This window comes from Lepisma saccharinum, chromosome 24 (genome assembly GCF_977018435.1).
Source record: "Lepisma saccharinum chromosome 24, izLepSacc3.1, whole genome shotgun sequence".
In the NCBI taxonomy this organism is placed as follows: Eukaryota; Metazoa; Arthropoda; class Insecta; order Zygentoma; family Lepismatidae; genus Lepisma; species Lepisma saccharinum.
Genome location: NC_139252.1, coordinates 62174556 through 62199166, shown reverse-complemented (window position 1 = coordinate 62199166; position 24611 = coordinate 62174556). Strand labels below are relative to the sequence as shown.

Genomic DNA, 24611 nt, shown 5'->3' with positions numbered 1-24611 from the left:
AAAGCCGGGATTTTTCCACCTGTTCAAGCAGCTTCGGCGCCCACGCAGCGTCGTGTAAAGTGGGTACCTGGAGCATACTCTGGGGGATAAAGGCAGCCAGGAGAGTGGTGCTGATCACATCACCCCTATCTTCGGCCTTGATCAAGAAAGTGTGGGGCCCCAACTCCACACCCCCTATATGCCTTCATGGCATGGTGCAAATCACAGGGGAGCACTTTACTTACACAAATTTCTTGCAGACATTGAGCAACAAAATCAAGAAAAACTCTCTTTTACCAGGACAACTCACATGTACACATATCAACAGTTTCGATGGCTAAAATTCATGAAATGACATTTGACTTGTTGAAGTATCTAATCTACTCACTGAATTTAGCTCCCTCTAACTTCCATCCATCTATTTATAAATATCAAGAAATTGTCCAGAGGAAAAAAAATATCTGGGAAGAGTGAAGCAGTTTATGCAGTGGACAATTATTTAGTAGATCTTGAAAAAATGGTATGATTCCATTAGAACATCATTGGGCAAAAATGTGTCAAACTGTAATGAAATTATGTTGAAAAATAAATACAACTGAGTCACAGTAATTCATATTTTCCTTTGTGTTTACCTTAATCATCAAACTACCTACGTACAGCCATACCTCTGAAGTTTGCACAGGAGCTGCATCCTCAAAGACCAAAGCTGGGCTTTGGTGAAAGGCACCCTACCAACCAGCGTCCGAGGTGTCATGATTCGTCTGTTGCGTGCACGTCCCTCGGGACCATTACTACTATTCTCCTAGGGAAGAGAGGGAACAATTAGTGTTAAGTGTATATATTACTTCTGAATGTTGGTGACAATGGTTCTTTATTAGTATGTAATATTAATTGGGCATTATCCATTGCGTACTGCTTTTATCTATACCTATTATATCACTACATTTCCAGAGAGCACATCTAGTCTTCAAGTGAACAATTTTATTTTTGCCGGTGGTGGAAATGAAAACTACGATGGATCTGTGAATTTACTACATTCAACAAATGCCTGCCTGCCGCTTTGACTGTTCATTTCGTAATGCAGAAATTTTAGTGAAAAATCGAGGTATTTCACAGTCTGTCATGGTTGAGCCTGCATTTTTTGCTGAAATTTATGCAAAGTACATCTCCTGTGTGTGGCAAATCGTAAGGTTCATTTGATTGGTTAGCATGTACCACGTGTCCATACACTGCACTGTATACCACTTCAAAACAAAGTGAAAATGGTGCAAGTACAAGATGCTCTATGAGACACCAAATCAATGAAGTAGATAAATGTATGTTGCACTTCGTAACCACCATTAGTGCAGACAATAGACAGGGCTACTGATATTATCCACTTGTGAAATAACATATCCACCTTTGTATCAAACATACAGTTAACAACAATAATATGCAGACAACAAACTACAGAGTAAGAGAAACTGTTTCAGAATAAACCTAACCAGTGAGGTCCAAATTCCATTTGTACAATTCCAAATTTATCATGGTGCACAGACATTTTTCACATGGTTTAATTTGCAATTATGTCCGCTAACACATACTTTAGTGATTACTTGATGTTCATTTTCCAGAGAAAGATTTTCCTATCCACTTCACATGCGAGTACTGAATGGGACAACTTTGGCTCGATCATACTCGTTCGAGTGTATGGAATCAACTATCATTTCAATGTGTCAAAAATCATAGAAATATATGTGTAAAAATCTGCACTGGTAGTTTCAGCTCATAATCAGCTACTCATTTTCATATACTGATTGCTATGAATTGGTCAAATAGACTAAACTACGTTTTAACATGTGTTCACTTAAGACTCAATTTCACTGCATCTTTCACTTCACGATTCATATTTGAGAGTCCACTACCTCAGACAAATTACGGTTATACGTGAACTACTGGGCTTCGAGTACATATCACTCGTTTTGCCTGCTCGAGGAAAAATTCCTCGATGCAGGACTCTACATGCATGGGGTGTGAAGGAGCATTTTGTTGCTAAATGCTTTCGCTGATAAGTGCATCAGGTGTAGGGCTCTTAGCATTAAAATAACACCCCTAAATGTTCCAAACGCCTGATCACGTAATATATGGTCTCGAGCACAAAATCCACTTGAAGCCTCGTATGAAATTCTGCAAAAATACATGTCAGATTTTCCTAGAAACCAAGAACGGCTGCTCATGTATGCTACATTTCGAAATCATAATTTTACAGTAAACAATACTGTGCTTAATTAGTTTCTTCTAGCTTAGAACTTACTTCCACAATTGTTTCCAGTATTCTAAAACACTTCGCAATACTCCCATAAAACTTGTGAAAAAGCATTAAACATTCGGAAACATTGCCAAGAGAAATGTCTACTACAATGGACAGCATACAACATACAATACCAATCCCACAGAGGATTATGTTGGCTGAGAGTCCAGATGCCAGAACATCATTAGTATGTAACAATGCAGTCCAGGGTGGCAGAGAGGTTAACATTTGTGTTTTTATGGGAAAGTCACCCCTTACACCTAACATAACAGAACCTAACAGCATGTTTGCAGGACTAAACCTAATCCACTCATTTAAGTCTATTGGAGTGGGATGGTAAAAATATTTTTTCATTAAAAAAAAAAAAAAAGATGAAGTAATTAATTGGAAAACCTGTTCAGTATACACTTATAGAATATACAGAATATGACTCATGCAGAAAATGCATGTGTACCATGATGATATCTGAATTACACAATGGGAACTTGGGCCAACAGTGGCAATATACTATTACACATAAAAAATCAAGACAATGTAATGCCAGAAACATCTCTTTTCCATTAAAAAAATACTTAAGAGTTAAACTACCAATAAAATATGTGTATATATAGAACAGCTAATAAAATAGTACTAATTTACTATTCCACAAACAGATTTCTTCATTTTTACACAAGAAACTACTTAAGGTAATAAGTTCCTGCAGCATTGCCTAACATCTGGAAGGTGTTTTCTGTCATGTGGGAATGTATCATAGCGGAAATTCATTATTTTTGTTCAAAAGTAATTCTCCGACGCACAATAGCCTTTGGCACGTACACCTCCGTAGATTATCGCACGTCATGCTTGTGTTTTGTTGATTGCAGGGTTTCTAACCACACCATTGTTTTCCGAAAAGATGACTTGTCGTGGTTGCATGGTGAAATTCATACCAGGTGTGGAAGATCCACTGGATTTTGTAATTTGGGTACTTGAAAAATGGGTAGCCCCACAAACCATTGACGAATAGCCCCACGAACCATTTCCGGCAAGGTTAGGTTAGGCAAGCATTGTTAAAAGTTTGTTCGTAAAATAATGCACAGCTTAAAAAATTTATATTGCACTTGAGTATTTTTTGGGTTACGAAAGTTGGAAACACTGCATTGACAAAACACAAGCATGATGTGCGATGATCTACGAAGGTGTACGCGCCATACTGTTTCTTACGCAAACGAAACAACGAAAATAAATGTGAAAAATTGAAATTACTTTCATCAAAAAAATGTGAATACACCTTCAAGAATGTTCCGCAAAGCAGATAGGTAAGTACGAATGTTAAAAGTGACGAAACTAAGAAGTTACATGTGTTTGTGGAATAGTAAATGTTTACCAATGATTTACTTAGCATGAAAGTAGTGCCATTGCAGATTTTTCCATTCCAAATCAACTATTATAACTGTAATGTCAACACTTATATAACTGTGTGCAGCATGCATAAGTATGAGCTGGTAACTCACAGATTCGCTGATAATGCTCCCTTGTGACTAAGGTATTGTGGTTCAACCAGTTTCTACTTTAAATTATCACCTCCTTCCTAACCCATTTGCAGTTACAGCACAGACAAAATATAGGTATCAGTTGTTATATCGGACACACTTTAAAATCAAATATTTTGTGTTTCGTACTTACCAATTCTGTATTGTGGAACATATTTGAAGGTGCCATTAAGGTTTTCACACGATTAGAAACATTTTTTACACTAAAATAAGCCATTTCTCGAAATGTGTTACGGAAAGCACGTCATGGTGCGAGCCCCACAAACCATTCACGGATAGCCCCAAAAACCATTTGGGATCGTATAACCATCCAGGAATAGCCCCACAGACCATCCACAGAAGGTTAGGTTAGGTTAAGTCAAAAAACGGCGTGGTTAAGCTTTCGCTAAAATTGAAGCAACGGCAAATGATTTCCGGCTGAAATAGATTGAAAGATTAAAGAAAATACCTCGAAGAACTTCGACAATGCTACAGAAACTGATTTCCGTAAGTAGTTTCTCCTGTAAATTTGAAGAAAAGTGTCTCCGATATAACGAACTGTTACCAAAATATTTCTTACCCAAAAGAAAAACCTCTCCTGACTAAACAAAATATTATCTGGAAAGATACCAAAATACAAGGCTGAAAATCTAAATGCATGGAGATTCCTAGAATTGGACTTCAACGTTAATCCAGATGTGTCCACTCATATTTCCGTGTAAATATTGGTACAGTTACGTAAATTTCAACTCAATGACACGTCACAAAAATAATTTTAAAGTGTGTACATTTTTTTGCACAAATCTATCGACCAGTTGATCCACCGAAGTTCCTATACGGTACCGTTACACAATTTTTGTCAATTTTTAAGATCATACGCCAAATTCTTGAGCAACACGGTAATGCGTAATGAAACACACCTGCCCTTAATACTCTCACGTCGTCCATTAAAGTTTATGTGAAAAATAGTAAATAATGAAAAAGATTTGCTTTCCAATCACATGCGTATTTCATTCAGAGGGACATGCATGGAAGAGCATTCATGGCATTAAAATTTCAGTGAATGCTGAATTTGAACAGTTACAGAAACAGGTTAAAATGTCTTGCATGAACTTATTCTAGATGCCGGATTCAAAACCTTGCGAACTTAATTCACTGACAAACCTGGACACTGCCAACTAGTTGTCATAATGGAAGGTGAGTACCAAGTTATCTTAGGTCAGTGTCTTAAAAGAGGATACTAATGCTATTATCTACAATGAAACTGTAATAACGAAAGTGAAACTAGACATATAACACTCATAGATATTTTTGTACAAGGCTCAACACAAATTGCTTACATCTTCACTCGTTAATTTCATTCACACCGTGAGCTCGTCTGCTTCCCCATCCGGCTGTCTCCTGCGCTCGCCTACTTTACAGCTGCGCCAATCGCTGGTTCCAATTTCTGTGACGTAATTCATTATCCTCAAATTGTCTGCTTAGGCCTACACGCCTACACCCTTCTGAAATATTGCATAAAGCTTTCGTTGTATGCTTTCTATGAATGAGGCCACATTTCAAAATCAGATTCAAGACTTCTGGGTGGCGGAGATGGTGAATTTTCAGGAATTACCAACACTTAATATCTCGAGTGTGTTTCTTTGATTTGATTTTCGTTATTTAGCATGGCTCTTCTGCCACTTTTAGCTAATCGCGAAAATGATAAGTGATGATGTGATGAACGAAGGGACATTCACAAAGAACGCCCAGGCGGCAGGCAGGGATTCGAATCCGAAACCCCTGGCGTCAGCACACTCAACCATGAAGACCGGCTTGTTTGTTTGAGTTTTGTGTTAAGCCTACTTTTATCCAGACAGACTAATTTGGACTGGTATTTGTAGGGGGATTGCCCCCCTCTGGGTACTTGTGTCCCCCTCTGCTTGATAAATTTTATCCAAAGGGAGGAAATGTTATATGACATAAAGTCATTATCTCCTGCTGTCCGTAGACAGTCAGCAGCATTTCCCCCACTGAAAATTTCTTAAATACTACACTGACTGGACCTACAGTTTAAAGTGGGATCCGAATCACTATGTGCCTCCGCTGGGAATCGAACCAGAGACCCCTTGATTACAAGGTCACAACGTTATCACTTCTACCATGGGGGAGGCGTGAAAATCTCGAATTCTACACAATATTCCCCCTTTCAATGGTGGTTTTTGCATAACTGACATTTACAAGAAATTTTTGACCTGGCCCATCCAGAATTTTCTGGAAGGTGTAAGCATGGGCGTCGGGAGAGGGAGTCGGACGGGTCGGTGGACCCCCCTGGAAATTGAGATCGGCCATTTAAAGATACAAGATAGCCGAAAGTTTGTTATTTTCTTTGTTAAGAACATAAATAAAGTTCATTTAGTTAGTATTTGAAGAGAATAATCAAAGTAAAATGCATTGGATCAAAAACATTGAGTGAAAAATACAAGAACAAGGTTGTATTCTACCATTTCATCCAAAGAACAAATGGTTCCACAGTTTTCAAAATTCTAATCATTACAGTTGTAGGTGAGAGGTCACACAACAAACTTTATGAAAAACAATTCCCCCTAACATTTAAAGCCTTTTCTTGAACGAGACGTGCAAAAGATAATATCAAAATGCATTTCAGATACTAACTGCATAAATTGCAAAATAAATAATGGAAAATAGTTGTTCTGTTATTCACTCGTTTGGTGGATAGTCTCCTCATATATATATATATATATGCCTATGTATATATATAATAATAATAATTATTATTATTATTATTTCTAACACAATTTATTTTTGTTAGTTCATAATATTTATTATTGTATAATAATATTTATAACCGTGTTAATAATACTTATTATTTTTCCAATATTCAACTTTTATCGCTTGCCCGACGCCCATGGGTGTAAGGGTAAATTTAGAACCAAATCTAATAAATTAGGCCTTTGCGAAAAAATCATGGGGCGTTATGGAAATTTTCAGCTTTCAGACTATAGTTCACACCGAAGCGACACGCGACATATTTCACTTGAGGTTTTCACCAATCGACTTGTCGTGCCACTGCGGTGTGAAACGTTACTGTTGTTTATATGCTATGTTTATTTCCTAAATACTTGTCACCTTATGTAATTAACTATGTATGTAACTAATTATGTTATTTGCTGCAGTGTTGAATAAAGAATGTTAATGTAACTGGTTTCCGAGTGAAGGCATTTGGCTAGAGTCTAGTTTACGTCCTTCTTGCCCACTCCTTCTTACCCGTTTACCTCTTTCTTGCGCACTCCTTGTTGCCCGTTTACAAAACCGTGCTAGCAGACAGCCGGCGCTCCGGCATCCGTAGGGTAAGTAAGTTTTTATTTTTACACTTTCTGTCACTAACCATTCACGGGAACGAGGTATGCCTACGAGGTTAGGTTAGGCCTGTTAGGTTAGGTTCCATTAGCACTCATTTCACCCCTAAATATGTGCTTCATCACATATTTCATGTCCTCGGTACGTTCAATCACGCATATCGGGACAACATCGGTTTTTCTCGATTTTCTCCTCCAGGAAATTTTTCCTCGCCTTGGGATTTACTTTGTTGAATTCCTTATAAAATAACCTTTCCAACGATATATGACACGCATTCCTTAGGAAAAGGACGTAAACTAGAGTCTTACCAGGCATTTTATGAGCACCTTTTTGAAAACATTTTCAGAACCTTGTCTTCCCTTTTCCGACCATAATTTTGCACCCTAGAAGATTAATGAAGGAAAGAACGAAAAGAGAGAGAAAGAACGTAGAAAAATACAGGAAGAAATAAATGAAGAAAGATAAATGTAGAAAGGAAGAGAGAAATGAATAAAAACGAGGAAGGAGTAAAAAAAAAAATAATAAGGAAGAAATAAAGCAAACGATAGAGAAGAACAGACAACGAATTAAAGAAAGAGCGTGAGTAAGAAAGAAAGAGATTTGAATAAATATAAATAAGAAACGGGTATAGCAAGAGGCAAAAGAGGAAGAAAGGAAGACCCATCGATAAATAATCAGGTATATATCACCTGAGCATGCCTGAAAAAGTTGCATAGTACCTATAAAAGTCCACAACATCCCACAGTACTTTTATATTCAGAAATAGTTTTTAACAACTAAATCACAGATTACAATGATGAAAAAAAGATGCAATCAATATTGGTTTTTAAACGTTAACTAAACGAAGTGTTTCCGTGACCAAGGTAAATGCATAGAGTCGACTTTGAACGAGGATGTCTGTTTGTTGTTTAAAGGTCAAAAATTTGCCCCGAAACCTTTGGAAGATAACAGAAATCTTTATACCCTCAAATGACATTGCTTCTTTACTTTTTTTTTTTTTAAAAAAAAAAGAAGGAAACAAAGACATGCCAGAAATGTGTTTCACTGACAAGATTCCAAGTTTTCTATGGTAAATTTCCACAATTTCAAGTTCAAAAGTTTATTTATAGTGTACACAATGCATTCGTTTCATTTTTGAGACTCTTGGAAAGGCATTTAAAAATTATAGGCCTATTCTTCTTCAGATCCACCATTGGAACTAAATTTTACACTTCTTGTATTCTACTTTGATTTAGTTTATTTACGTCACTTTTCTTCCCATTTTGGATAATAGCGACGATTGGTATGAATGGTGATAAGATAAAATGGATGAAAGGACAAACACAAATGAACGATTATAGTGGTTGTGAGTTCAGACGTCAGAGCTTTGTCAGTCTGCAAGAACGTTGACTTTCCAGGGAGTAGTTGGATGCATAGGTATTATAAATCAAATTGTCCTGCACCGTGAATGTTCTCTTTGTTTTACACAATGAGAGCTTCAAGAAGTAAAACATTCTAACAGTCTGCTGACAAACTCTGTACAGTGGGATCCATGAGTATTACCGTGCAAATTGTCCATGACTATTTTCCATTAATTTTTGCTTACATCCTATGTGCTTTTAAGCTATGGATTTTTATGTATGCTGGTGCAGAAGTTGTCAACAGCTTGTTTTGAGTTTTTTTTTAATTCTTGAAGTTGTTATTGGGTCAAATAAAGTGCACGAACATGGTGATGGACGATTTGCACGGCAATACTCATGGATCCCACTGTACCAGCACTTACAAATTCATCCCTTAAAAACATGTAGTGTGCAGGAGAAAAATCAAGGTAGTGTCTGCTGCCACGTTCTTTTTCTGCTGTAACCCAAAAGAGACATGCGCGTGGCAGCAGACTCTGTCTTTGTTTTATCGTGATTTCATCATGCTATGTATGCAATTACGTCTGTAACACATACTGTGAAGTTGTAGCGATTACTTTCACAAAATGTTTTAATATTAGGTCCTTTACCATTCTTCTAATAATAAACCTAAATGCTCTCGTAGTTAGGTTAGGTTCTGTTAGCATTAAAATAATATCGCTAAATCCCTTCTTTAAAAAAAGGTTCTAAATTACCTGTACATTCATTCCCACTAGTCATGAACTTGCATTTTTCTCGTCTTCATCTGTTATTAAGATTTGTAACTCCCCTTAGCAGACGAATTACGTGGCAGCAGCAAATTTGACGCTTATTCTTACTGCTGACACGTGCGTGGCAGCAGACTCGGCCAAAAATCAATGAAAATAGTCATGGACAATTTGCCGAGCAATACTTATGCTTCTCACCAAAGGGGGGGGGGGATAACCCCCGGAAATTTCAGTAACCTGGCAGAGCATTCCGACCTAAGAAATTTGGCAACCGTGTTTACTTTCACTTTCTTTAATTCACTTTAATTTACCGTAGAACGTACTTCATCCGTTTTTGTTTTTTTTGTAGTAATAAGCACCGATTCAGTCCTCTTTAGAATTAAAAGTCAAAATAATGAACGAATTTAAATTATCATCCGTTTTGATAGCTGCTTGATTAAGAAATAAGATGGATCAGGATACGCTTCAAGCTTGTGTGAAGGTGTCAGCTGAGGGGGACGAGGAATCCACAGAACAATTTATTGATGACGTCATGCACAGAATGCTTGCTGTAGAAAGCCTAGACGCCTTAGTTTACTGTAAATGTAAATTATTGCATGCTGTAATATTATGTTATTGGTTCTCATAAGCTCATTCTTAAAATGATAGTTTATTAAACCTGCACTTAATTTAATTGAATATCAGAAGTGTGCGGTAATTTCAAAATATTAGTATTATAAGTTGATGCCTATGGTATTCCCCGCGCAAAGTTTGATGTCCTTCCGCCCCTCCCGGAGGAAAGTGGCTGGATTTAACACTGCATCTCACTGTAATACGTGGAAGAGAGGTACACACAGTAGCGGCTTCTGCCCATTCGCAAGTGCACACCCAAATAAATCTGTAATGCAATTAATTTTAATTATACTTATTCACTTAATACTATCTCCTTCAAAACATAAAACGTTCCCACGCCCAATCGGCGACCATATCTTCGTGTTACGAGCGAGGACTGCAGACTGAGGTTCCTTCGTTTCGCACAAGTGGCAGTGCGCTCAGATGCCGCTGTTTGCAGGACGCAAGGAAAGAGAAGGATTGGCGCCTGTAGCTTGCAGTATTATGGGCTTGTCGAGCACCACCAGTGCTGTGTTCACGCAGTGTTGCAATCCAATTCCATTCGAGATCGCTTAGTGCATTGCCTTTGCTTAGTGCAGCTTGGTTAGGTCATACTAAACTGTCCTTATGGCGCTGTAGTCCATCAACGCGGGCAGGGGGATCGTTGATCAATCAGCTGTTTTCATTGACAGTTCATGCCTTGCAAAAATTGTTACAATGTCAAAAGCTCGTTCCTGTTTCAGTGCAAATTGTTTGATTTCATGGTGAAAGGGAAAACTCTACACAGCGAAAGCATATAGGCTACGTAATATTTAACGTTATTGAATATTTGGAGGGAAGTTAACTACAAAGCGCGTAGCACGGACACAGCGGAAGGGGAAAACATCTGAAATACGAAGCAGGGCAGTGTGGACTGAGTGAATACTGTTATTTTCTTTCGTACTTTATTATTCTCTTGATTTCGCGTGATTTTGTTAATTTGGTCAGTCGGTCATTAGAAATAAACAACTGCTAGAGAGATTACAACTGATTTTCTGCATGTTGTCTTTGGATCGGCTACCTTGTTTGCAGTAGCGGCTTCAGATAAAATTTTCATCCGGGCGAGGTGTTGCCCCCTCTTTTCCACCATGTTGCTTCTACTTTCCACCTTGCTTCAATGTAAATCATGGTCATGGTGTACATTTACGGTTTTGATGACGAGAAAAATGATAGCCTTATTTTAAAAATACTTTGAGTGTTACTGTTAAAGAACATGTTTATTGTATGTGTTATTCAATACATACTCTATGTGATCAAAAATATCCGGACACCAGTCAAAATGTGTGTTGTGCATAGTAGGCCACTCTGTGGTGTCATCTACAGTGAGGTGAGGCAAGCAAGGGACCACTACAGGCAGCATAGTGCACGAGACAGCAGAATGGGTCCGTTGAAGGAACTTACAGACTTCGAACGTGGTGAAGTGATTGGGTGCCACAGGAGTAACAAGTCAGTGCGCGAGATATCCACCCTCCTAAACATCCCGAAATTCACTGTCGCCGATGTGATAGTAAAGTGGAAACGTAATGGGACGTGTACAACCGCAAAACGTTCTGGCCGAGCGCCCATGTTGACAGACAGAAACCGCCGAGTGTTGAATAGGGTAGTATGAGAGAACCGGCAATCAGCGATCGCCACCATCACGCAGGAATTCCAAACCAGGGGAGGATGTAATCCTAGCAGCATGACTGTGCGACGTGAGGTACGACGACTCGGTTACCATTCACAAGTGGCCCATAAGCCCCACATCACCCAATGAAACTCGAAGCGCCGCCTCGCATGGTGTAAGGAGAGGCGACACTGGTCATTAGAACAGTGGAAATCCGTGATGTGGAGTGACGAATCGCGTTATACTATGTAGCAATCTGATGGTTGTGTGTGAGTGTGGCAAATGCCTCATGAACGACATTTATCATCCTGTGTTGTGCCGACAGTGAAATTCGGTGGAGGTGGGTTGAGAGTATGGGCATGTTTTTCCTGGAAGGGGCTTGGTCCCCTCGTTGCTTTGCATGGTACTGTCACGGCACATCATTACGTTGACATTTTACAAACGTTCATGCTGCCTACCATCGAAGAACAGTTCGTGGATGATGATTGCGTGTTTCAACATGACGATGCACCCTTCCAAACTGCGGGCCGTGTGGGACATTGGTTTCAAGAGAACAACGTCCCACTTATGGCCTGGCCTGCGCAAAGCCCCGATTTGAATCCCATTAAACATCTCTGGGATGTTTTGGAACGCTGACTTGGTGCCAGACCATGCCGACCAACATCCACTGCTCTTCTCATCTCGGCACTCCGCGAAGAATGGGCTGCCATTCCCCAAGATACCTTTCGCCACCTGATTGCCAGTACGCCTGCGAGAGTGGAGGCTGTCATCAAGGGCAAGGGTGGCTCCACACTGTATTGATTGCCAGTGCATCCGATGGAGAATGCTTCGAACTTCACGCCCTAATTCCAGTGAGTGTCCGGATATTTTTGATCACATAGAGTATATAATGACATCAAGGTAACAGTAATCACTTGGCTTAAATTCCTACATGATTTTGCAATATGTTTATTAAGTTATTCAGCAGTAACTTCAATTAATTCTTGATAACAAGAAATCCAACTGTTTTTAAAAACAAACAGCCACACACCCGGTGGAGGCACATAGTGGTTCGGATCCCACTTTAAACTGTAGGTCGTGTCTGCTTTTCTATGCATAAGGTGGATCTAAAAAACAAACTCAAACAAATAAATAGCCAAGGCAGAACTGCACACCCATAGAGCCAGACCACCAGCCGCCACTGGGTACACATCGTCTATAGCTCTGGTCCAGTCTTACGGCGGGCGCTCCACATGCTGGCAAGGAAAGTGGGGAGCAGGGAAGCGACCAATGTAGCGCGACAAGAAACACAGCAGCCAGTAGAACGAGACATCCTCCAGACGTCGTAACTCTCGGCGCCACCGCTGTTGTCTGATTGGTCTGCGGAGTATTTCCCGCTCCCCACTTCCCTTGCCGGCATGTAGGCCGCCCGCCGTAAGACCAGACAAGCGCTCTAGTACGTTCGAATATGAAAATTGCGATTGTGCTAAGTGATGGCGAAGTTGTTAAAGCTGCCATATTTGTATTGTGATTTATTGAAGAGCGGAATAAATGAAATTGTTCAAGATTCGAATGTGCACCGTTAGTGAACTGCTAATTTGCGAGGACCCTCTCGAGATATTTATAGATATGTATGTGTAAGCTGATAAGTTATCTCTAATGCCATAAACGGCTTATTTGTACAGTGACGTCGGAAAGAACTTTGCAGTGCAATATTGATAAATGTTATCTTGCGATACTGTTTAAATGCAGGTTTATTAACAACCTTAAATGCACCATTCACAGACCTTCGTTTATAACGAACAAGGGTGCGAAATCCTGGGGGGACAGGGGAGATTTCCCCCTATGAAAAATTATGTCCTGAAAAATCCCCCACCAAAAAAATCCGGCGGGAGAGTTTTATGTTATAATAACGAAGATACTTGGACTGAGTTTGTGTTTTAAGTCCATTTTATGCACAGTGAGGCTAATCGGGACTGGACCTACAGCTTCAAGTGGGATCCGAACCACTATGTGCCTCCACGGGCATCGAACCCGGGACCCCTTGATTACAAGGCGACAATGCTACGCCATAGGGGAGGCCAATAACGAAGATAAGTAATTAGTTTTAAATTATCTACTATTACTATGAACTGTGGTATTGTTGGGTAGAAATTATTTCACATTTCAACATCAACAATTATCATATTCCATTTTTAAAAAAATGTTTTGAGTTTCTTCTCTGTTTACCTGGAACTAATGCGCCCCACTGAACGAATGCTTACCTACATGAATGGTTTGTGGACACTGGTGTACCCAGGATTTTGTTTTCGGGAGGGGCTGGAATTGTACAGGTGGATAGTTCATAGATGCTTTTTAGGGGGGTGGCATACACAGTATAATATTTCTTATTTTTAGAACTTTTCGCTCTCAAAAATGGCAATTTGTAATCAAAGGGTCCCGCGTTCGATACCCGGTGGAGGCACATAGTGGTTCGGATTCCACTTTAAAACTGTAGGTCCAGTCCCGATTAGCCTTACAGTGCATAAAGTGGACTTAAAACACCAAATCAATCAATCAATCAATCAATCAAAAATGGCAATCGTGTTCGTGTGTCATTTGAAGAGAGGTATGCATTTACCAATTTGGTTTTTCCCTACTTCTTCGCTGCTTTTATTTAAAAATGTTGATTATTCAAAATTTCGGAGGGAGTAGCCCCATCACTCCGCCCCCTCTGCGTACGCCAGTGTTTGTGAACAAGTGACAAGAACGCTCTTTCAGTACAAACTTGGAAAGCTATGTTGCTTCATAAGGTGAACTTTAATCAAACATGTGTAAAGTTGCAAAATGTTATTTTATCGACAAAATATCAATGAATGACTTTCTGCTTCGTTGGAGTGCAAAGAATACCACCATATTATGTACACGGTATTTATTTATTTAGTTTTGGAACATAAGTATTTATGACGAAACAGTTTAAACGTATATTCAAATGTGTACATTTTGCATTTTTCCTTCAGGAAAATATGAAAAATGTCCCGTTTTGTTGTTTTAAAAATCTGGTCGCCTTACAAATGCGCATTTAGAACTTTTTGTCATTTATTAAAAAGCAGTGTAATTTAATAGAATAGAATTTGTCCTAACCACGGGGGAGGAGGTTGAATTCGGTGCGGGGCACAATTTCTAAGTTCCAGGCACGGCTTTGCACGCATGAAAAGGTTAAATGTGTAATAACCTCAAATACCCATGTATATATGAGCTATAAAACTTAACAAATCAATACGTGTTGAAAGCATTATGAGCTGTCACAAAGGAACATAACATGCATTTATGCACGAATCCGCCCCCTAGTTAGTCGTGAAGCGACCACCAAAAACCACCTGACACTCATAAATGCCTCGAGGTGGGTGTCACAGAGTGACTCCATTGTCGTGCCACGGATGTTGACATTCTTTTGAGCACTGAACGACCGTTTCTTGCTGCTCAAGGAAGGAGTAACAATGATTTTGTTTGGTGTTTCTGGGTCTACATAGCCAGTTGTGCAAACAACCAACACAACTGGACATTCCTGTTTCATATCGTAATTTCATAACAATTGCCGTTTCCCCTTATCGAAAGTCGATATTGCTGTCCGGGTCTCACTTATCGCACAACACTTGAGCAACCTTGTGTTCTGACGTCACGGGAGAAGGCTTTTTAATTTTAGGCTAAATGCCTACGTTGTTAGGTTAGGCTAGCTATGTTTAGTCTAAATAATAATTTTTCATTGTATTTATGCCAATGGAACATAACCTAACCTCGTACGCATTCCTCGTCTGACGTCAGAACAAAAGGTAGCAAAACTGTTGTGCGAAGAGGAAGACCCACTGCTGTTCTCAAACGGGAGAATCGGGTCGAAAACTTTTTGACTAACATAAGTTTTATGCTAGACCAGTGGTTCCCAAAGAGGGCGCCACTAAATGTTCCAATATATTCAATCAATGATGTGATTGTTCCAAATATGTGGTTATTTAGAACTTTTTACAAACAAAATGTTTGTGGATTTGAAATATGTGTTCATTTTTTAACTTAAGGCATGTAACCCAATCACACTGATTGAGCCTTGCAAGTGTTAGATAGGCCTAAATTCTGACTTGGGAGATGCGGGAGCGCAGTTAAACAAAACACTGTCAACCTCTGTGCTAGACATAGACGGTGTCAAGAAGCGCTCGCACACCTCACATTTTCAGGTCAAGCCCCCCACCCCCGCCCATATTGCATTAAAACGTTCTGCTCAGGCACGTATCTAGAAATATAATTCGGGGGAGTCCGAACCAAATGTCTCAATAATAATAATAATAATGTTTAAATTAAAATAAGTTATAATTAAATAAAATATTAATTAAATAAGTAAATTTATTAATACTGTATTTTTATTATTACACGAATACGTACAAACATGCTATAAGAATATACTATATTTAACATCATGTATTTATTATCTAGCTTGCGTGTACTTAAGACCGCCAAAATTTGTATAAATACAAGGAAATTTATGTCAAATAGATAATGAATTGAATATTTATCAATAATAAAAAAAACTATGTTAATTCCAGTTGACGAAAAGTAAAGTTCCTGATTATTATTTTATGTATATTATCATAAGTAGCAGTGTGCATCAATCTTCTATTGTACTGTCATTCAAAGCAGTATGATCCAAATATAATAATAATAATAATAATAAATATAATAATAACCCTTGCTTTCTGAGTTCATAGTAAAACAATAACCATCGATTATAGTACAATTGCGTACAGTTATGTTGAAAAGTACATTTTCATTATTTTATTTTAGTATTTGGTAAGTCCTTCGGGGGGGTCCGGACCCCCTGGACCCCCCTAAATACGTCCTTGGTTCTGCTCTAATTTTTTGTTTGCTTTTAAGCCAACTTTAAAGACTAATCGGGACTGGCCTACAGTTTTAAGAGCGTCCCATCCACCTAATGAATTGATTCTGGTACTTTAGTATTATGCGGACTACCTGGTTAGGTTAGGAGTATTAGCCACAGTTTTAGGATCGACAAAATCATGTTTGCGAGGGAAATATAATTTAACGTACGTATAATACTAAAGTACCTTGTTTCTCCATACTGATCCACGCAACCATTCTCCATACTTCATCAAGAATCCCCTCAGCTAGGAATTTCCACTTCGAGCACTAACTGAAGTGCATTAACTGTTAATTATGCACTTCCGATACATCAAAATACACAGTCATGCATCAAAAGGTGCTCTTATCAGCTGCTGTTCCGTGTGATGCAGTAAAATGCTTCACCTGAGAAATTCTTCTCTCTCATTTAATGCATTTCGACTTCTATGTGATTTTTGTTCTTACTGTCGCTTTTCTTCCGATTTTGGCTACTCGCGACGATGAAGATGAGTGATGAAATTGATGAAGGGACACTCGCAAAGAACACCCATGCCCAGACCGGGATTCGAACCCGGGACACCTGGCGCGTTCTATGTATGACACGAAGCAGGGGATTGATTTCAAGGATTATTGTGAAGCGAGACGAACTCGTACAAACATGAATAAATTAATGATTGTTTATTTAACGTCGCATTTCTGCCACTTTTGGCTAATTGCGACGATGGGGATGAATGGCGATAAATGTATGAAGGGACAATGGCAAACGTATCTATAGGCTGTTCGAAAAAAAATTACTTAATTCACAAAAATGCAATTTCCAATTTTGTGTTATGCTTAGCAAACATGACAGACATGATATGCATGTATGTTGGATTATTAATGTTTAGAATCTTTACACATGTCCAGTATGAAATAACACATATCAATTTTTTTTAATAGATTCAATGTGACTTAGATCAAAGCAACATAACATCGCAGTTTGTAAGTTACGTGTCTTTTCCAGAATGCCCTAGATACATGGACGACACAACACAAAACCCCGCAGGTGGTTATACTCGTTAGCCTGCAACAACATGCTGTGTACTTGGAAGTGAGGTTGCCCTATGGGTGCCTTCAGCGAAGATCATCCCCAGTGGCGTGGCAACATATCGCGATGCCCTGGGCGAGATTAAAATGCCAGGCCCCCATCCGTTTTTAAATTTCAAATCTCGATGTGAATCGATACAAAATCTTCAGGGATACGTGAGCATATTATCATATTTAAATAATAATAAATTACTGAAGAAAATAATATTTAATAATTTCATTCACCCTAAAAATGTATTTCTTTGTTTCCCGGGAGCTGAAATATGAAGCTGTAGGAAGGAAGTAAGAACTGCTAATATTATTCATCGCCTTCTTGAGTTGCAAACAACCCAAGCATTTAATTGCCTCGCACTTGCTTCGTGGCGGTTGGAGGTGCTTTCTTGTTAACATATTAAAATCAGGAGTGCAAGGTCGAGAGAAAGAAGAAACGACAAGACAAATTGCTTTTTATTCAAGGAAAGAATAAATGGGTAAAAATGTCCAAGCAAGTTATCGTGAATTTTTTCGTAAATGTCTCATACGATAATATTTTTTACTTTTTTCTGGCTCCCTTAGCCTTAGAGCCCGCCCGCCTGTATGTTATGCCCCTGATTTGACGTATTATAACCTTTAACTAGAATTTATGTTGCCTACGAAATATCGTCTTTTCCATATTTTCTCCCTTACTTCTATTTAATACATTTTTTGCATCAATCCCATGAGACGCAAGGCCACGGGCGGTCGCCCACCCTTGCTACGCCACTGATCATCCCTCACCCCCCAACCGGGAAACATTGGTCCGCATTGACAAACTGTGTATTTAATCACAAAACGGTTGTGTATCATTTTTCATTCAAGGTTCCACCAAATCTAGAATGTCCCTGCAGCCAAGGTGCCCGCCCCCTGATATATGTGGAAAAACTTCACATAATTCAAATTGTAAAATTCTAGCATGAAAATATGGACGAGTTGTGCCAAAGATTAAGTGGTCTCTGTTATCTGATCAAGTACAAAACGACAAAAAAAATGTTTATCATTTTATCAACAAAGTGATGGATGATTTTGTCGACCTCCGTGGCTGAGTGGTTAGCGCAGAGAGCTGCAATCTTATGGGTCCAGGGTTTGAATCCCAGGCTGCGCATGGGTGATCATGCGTGTTGATATGGTGAAATTGATGGAGGGACACTCACAAAGAACATCCATGCTCGAACCGGAATTCGAACCCGAGACCTCTGGCGTCGCAGCGCCACTGTCCATGGGTGTTCTTTGTCAATGTCCCTTCATCAATTTCACCATATTAACACTCATTCTAATCGTCGCGATTAGTCAAAAGTGGCTGAAAAGCTATGTAAAATAAACCAAATCAATTAATCAACTTGGTCCCTTACATTGAAAGAGGAACATAAATTGAGAGTATATGAACATATTTGGGCCTAAAAGAGAAGGGGAGAAGTGTATATAATTTAGAAGCACACAGTTTGTATTCATATCCAGATATTATTAGAATGATAAGAAGACTTAGGTGGCACGAATGGGAGAGGAAAGAAGAGTTTACAGGATTCTTGTTGGGAAACCTGATGGTAAGAGACCCGTAGGAAGACCAAGATGAAGGAATAATGTTGAGATGGACCTAAAGGAAATTGGGAGGGATGGAAAAGAGTATATAGATCTTGCTCAGGATAGGGACAGATGGAAGGCCTGTGTTGCTGCAGCCATGAACCTTAGGGTTTAAGAAGGCTAGAGAGTAAGTAAGTAGACTAAGTAATTAATCAGCTTCGATTTAAATAATGGACTCAAGTCTGAGTTTTTATGGCTGAAGGCAAACCTGTATGAAATCTTACTCTGCCCACCAGTGCTCAGTGAAAATTCCTAGCTGGTTGGAAAGGGGGGGGGGGGGGGCTTCGCCTAGTTTGGAGAAATGACATAGACGTGAAGGGAGGGTAAGGGGGACGCCCCCTGAAAAATGAGTCAACCAAAAATTATGTATTTCACATATATTTTCATTTCAGCCACAATAATATATGTTAATTATTGCATGAACATGATAACTTCAAATTAAACCATATGGAGTGAAGTGTGTCTCGCTTGCCCCCTCCTAGAAAAGATACCTTGCTTGCCCCTCGCTGGAGAAAATCCATGGTGAAGGAATGCTAATGGAGTAATCGCAGTGCTTGTGCAAATTATCCTAGTGGGATGGGAATTTTCTTAACTAGGGGTTTACCACACGTTACCCCCACTTTGAGCACTACTCCTGCGGGCGGCCTTGCTTGTAGCACAAACAAATGTGACAGCTACATGCTGCCTAAATTGCTCATGCATCACATATTTCATTACCCATTTTAAAAATGTCCCAAAATTTGTAGACATTCTCTCTTTTGGACTGACTAAACGCTATCCGAAACGTGTTTATGTTTACGTAATGGCGTGAGCACTTCACACACTGAAAGTGAATAACTGACGACTCACGTACACAATGATCATGTGTTTCACGGAAACTTCTACAATGGAAGGAATTATCAGCCGTCGCTCGAAGGCATTTGCAATCTCATTATTATGCTCGTCCTTGTGCTGAAGTGGAAATTCTTGAGACTGTAATCTGGCGTCAAGGACACGGCAAAACAGCCACAACCAGAAGGCAGCAACCGGTTGCCGGGGGAAATGGGACAGGCCAATTAGAAGCACGCATTCATCCAGTGGCGAATTTCCATGGGATCCTTTCGGGTATCTAACCAGTCATTTGCGGGCTAACAGTTCTTTATTACAAATGGGCGTTCACTTTCTTGAGATGAAGGGGGATCCTCCGCGTCGGGAGGGTGAACCCCCCCTTGGAAATTGACATCGTTCATTTAAAGATACAAGAAAGCCGAAAGTTTGCTCCTACTGTTAAGAACAGAAACAAAGCTCATTTTGTTAGTATTCAAAGAGAATAATCAAAGTAGAAATGCATTTGATCGAAAACATTGACTGTAAAATACAGGCACAAGGTTATATTCTACCATTTCATCCAAAGAACAAATGGTTCCACAGTTTTCAAAATTCTAATAATTGCAGTTGTAGGTGAGAGGTCACACAACAAACGTTATGAAAAAAAAATCCCCCCTAATATTTAAAGGCTTTTCTTGAACGAGACGTGTGAAAGTTAATATCAAAATGCATTTCAGATACTAACTGCATAAAATGCAAAATAAATAATGAAAAAGAGTTGCGATGTTATTCACTCGTTTGGTGCATCGAGTATCCCAATTTACATAATTACAATAATTAAAAATAATAATAATTATTATTTCGAATAAAATTTATTTTTATTATTATATAATAACATTTATAACCGTGCTAGTAATAATTATTATTTTTCTCCTATTCAACTTTTATCATTTGCCCGACCCCCCCCCCCCTGCAAAAATTTCTGGCGACGCCCATGGCTACCAGTCGTTTGCAGCAGCGCCCACTCGATATCTCCCCTTCTCTACCGTTATGCACGACCTACCCTACCCAGAGATGGTGTAAATTGAGACTTGCTATCCGAAGTTGGTATGATATTGAAAATTTTATCTGAACCAAATTTACTTGAATATGCAACTTCTTCTGACACACTAAATGGGTATTTACCTGAATTTCATCTTATCAACGTTCATCCTCATATTCGCGATTAGCCAAAGTGGCAGAGAAGGGAAGTAGGGTGCAAGGGATAAACTTATGAAAACAGTCCTGGGTGTAGCAATACTTGAGCATCCCACTGTACACGCCCACTTCCATTAAATAAGCCACTGGTCATCCATTTATATCTTCAATTGACACGTCTCGTGGCTTAACACCAAAGAATTCTCGTGATCGAAATATCGTGAAAAAGTAATCGTGGCACGTGTTTCATGTTCAACACAGGGAACGCCAATAAAGCGTTAGACTCATTTATCATGGATTCGTCCATTTCATCAATTCGTCAAAGCGAAGCGCTTTCCTTTGCACGTGTTCGTGTTTGCCCGGCTTAGCTTTATCACGCAATTGGTCTCGGTCTGCCTTTTGGACGGACTCCGAAATACGAATGTTTGAACTTTACGACGCAAGAGGGCACTGGGATTAGTCGTTTCTCGGTCCTCCAACTGGAAGCCAAAAGTTTAGTCGTGTTAATGCAGCGGTCGTCTTACGAAATATTTCTTTGGAGTGATCTTAATTTTTGTTATTTAATAACAACCTTTCTTGAGTCTGACTACACAATTTTCTAAAATTCTATGAGGGTAGTAATAGTTATGTTCTTCTATATTGATAAAACGTAATAACTTTAAGACATACACATTTCTTGTTTATCTTTGAACGACTGAAAATTTCCTTTTGTTTCTGTAATTTGCTACAACTAAGTTGAATTAGTTAACGCTTTGCTAGCGAGCTATAGAAAGGTAAAAGCACAGATAAGGGTATATACCCTTATCTGTGGTAAAAGTCTCGTTTTGTGGTTGAGAAAGTAGGCCTCGGTATGATCTTGAGTTGCAAATGTCTGTCTCGTCACGAGACTTGAAATAATGTATTCAAAACTACCTTATTGAGAATGTGCGTAGTCCTACGTCCACACCCCTTATGTTCCTTGATGGCACAGTGCAATGCACAGGGGACTACTTTACTTTTTGTTTTACCTTAGACGTCCCTGTGGAAAAGCAAAACATTAGGAAAATATCTTAAACAACAGGCGTGGGCGCAGGAAGGAGGAACCGCCCTGAAAATTGGCATTGTTCATTTCAAGTTCAAAGAACAGCTTTATGTTTATTGTTTAGTTATTATTCGAACAGAATAACCAATGTAAAAACTGCATACATTAGATGAGAAATAATTGAATAAAAATACAGGAAGCAGATTGTATTTCCGTATTGTGCCACTTAATCCAAAAAAATAAACGGTTCCACAGTTTTCAAAATTCCAATTATAGTTTACGTGAAGTGTCGCACAACATAAACCTTACGAGTAAAATTTCATCCTAACTTCTATACCCCTTTCTTGAATGAGGTATGCAAAAGATAAAAACAAATCAATTACTGTGAATTTCAGTATACTAACTGCATGAATGTAAAAAAAAGTGTGAAATAACAGTTGTGCTGAATATTTACCCATATGTTCGATCGGGTAGTCTATATAATAATAATATATGATAATAACAATTTGGAATAGTTTTATTTTTATTAGTTTATAACATTTATTATTGTATAATAATTATATGTTTCATATTTTATATACTTTTATTATCGCTGTTATTATTTCTACTATTCATATTCACGTTTTAGGATTGACTAAACGACTAATTGACCCCCCCCCCCCTCCTGGCGACGCCCATGGGCAGACGGGACGTTCCACTTGTCCTTGCCTAAGCAAAAGTGCTCCTTTGAGAACATGCCGTCATTGTTTTGTATATCGTCCATTCATCGTCGCGTTTTGACGTAAGGAGTCAGAAAACGATGTAAAATAAGATAGATTGATTGGTTGATTTGGTGTTTTAAGTCCACTTTATGCACAGTAAGGCTAATCGGGACTGGACCTACAGTTTAAAGTGGTATCGAACCCGGGAACACTTGATTACAAGGAGATGGATGTAAAATAAGAAAAACGCAAATAAATAATAGACACGATTTTCATTCTTTAACCAGCGAAGTTTTTAATCATTCTTTACAAGTTTCATCAAGGTTCCTTGGTCCAGGGGGGGGGGACTACAGTTACAACCGTGGGAAAGTTAGGCTGACGAAGAAAACGTATACAATATGGGGAAACCGGCGAAGCAATTATTCTTTACTTCTTTCTCGGAAGTCGAGTCCTGCTTGTCAGCCCAGGGTGAAAATAGATATCGACTACTTGAAAACGTCTTCGCAAGTGACGAACTGAAATGTCTCGGATCGAACAAACGAGTAATATGATGCCTCCACGTCACTCGGCGTTCATTTATTATTTATTATTTACTTGTCATGCACGTCTTTTAACATTATTAGATTACACGTACACCATTGGGAGTTGACAGGCCTGTAGCCAGGATTTCTTTGAGGGAGGGGACAGAAACGAAATTATACACACACACACACACACACCCACCCACACACACCCACACCCACACACACACACACACACACATATATAAGTAGTGGGGTTGATGCTATAATGAGCGCACTTATAGCGTAGAAAAGAAGAGGTTATTTGATTGAACAGCCCGATTTGCCTATACTTAAAACAATGCCAGGAGGGGCTTATACCCCAATTCTTCAAGTGTGATATGCTCTTATTTTTAAGAATTCTGAATTCTAGTGTAGAAAAAGAAGAAGCCTCTCAGATAGATTTGCTTACACTTAAAACTAAGCCAAGTTCCTATATCATCTTATTGTTTATAGTATGTTTTTCTGTCAAAATCCCAGGAATCTTGAATTGATATAAAGCTCATAGCTATTGGGTTCTGAGACCCAGTAGAGTGTGGTGCATAGCTCCATGGTTTTTATTGCCTTGTAATCAGGAGGCTCGGGTTTGAATCCTCATAAAATGTGAAGCCTCCCCTGATGGGAAAATGTTAATATTGCTGCTTTGTAAACAAGAGGCTCGGGTTTGAGTCCTGATAAAATGTGTAAGATTGAAATACATGTGGCAAAATAATATCTCCACACGTGAGATTTTGAGAATAATTATTGCTAGTTGATATACAACTCATAGCTCCCAGATCTGAAACCTGCTAAAAAGTGTTGTTCAACAGCATAAAGGAGCAAAATTATTTTATATTGGGGATCACCAGAGGCCTAGTTATTGCTGTTGTTTGGGTATAAAAGCACCAGCTCAGCTATTAACTGCTGTTATAATTGTTTTGGCATAGCTCTGTTTTTTTGGACCAAGAAATTTTATATAAATAAACAACAAAAATGCCAAAACAAAAATATTGCAATCAGTGTAATAAAAATATATCTAGTTCTAATTGGTCTAGGCATTGCCGTATTTGTGACCGTAAGAAATGCAGAAAAGCTACTAAATTGTGTCCAAGATGCAATAAAATATTAAGCAAGGCATATTACAAATGGCATAAGTGTAATTCTTATGTACAGTCATCAATATTGCCCTCACAACCATCTACATCTGGTCTGAAAAGGAAGCATGAAGCACCTGTTAATGCTAGACCGGCAAAGCAGCCACGCTATGAACCCATCCATAGCAGTTTTAATGCCCAACTTAGGGATTACCGGTTTGTAT

At 38.9% G+C, this 24611-nt stretch overlaps 1 protein-coding gene across 5 annotated transcripts in view; it reads right to left on the bottom strand.

The window, feature by feature from the left end:
- LOC145978085 (monocyte to macrophage differentiation factor 2) overlaps nucleotides 1–24611 on the bottom strand; it is a 105904-nt gene that overhangs the window by 29453 nt on the left and 51840 nt on the right. For 3 of the 5 annotated variants that reach the window (XM_083110514.1, XM_083110516.1, XM_083110518.1), the window contains one exon: nucleotides 645–781. In XM_083110514.1, coding sequence (XP_082966640.1) covers nucleotides 645–781 — 137 coding nt within the window. Of the gene's footprint in view, nucleotides 1–644; nucleotides 782–4944; nucleotides 5087–5120; nucleotides 5193–24611 lie in introns of those variants that run through there. The other 2 variants (XM_083110515.1, XM_083110517.1) reach the window with 2 other exon arrangements.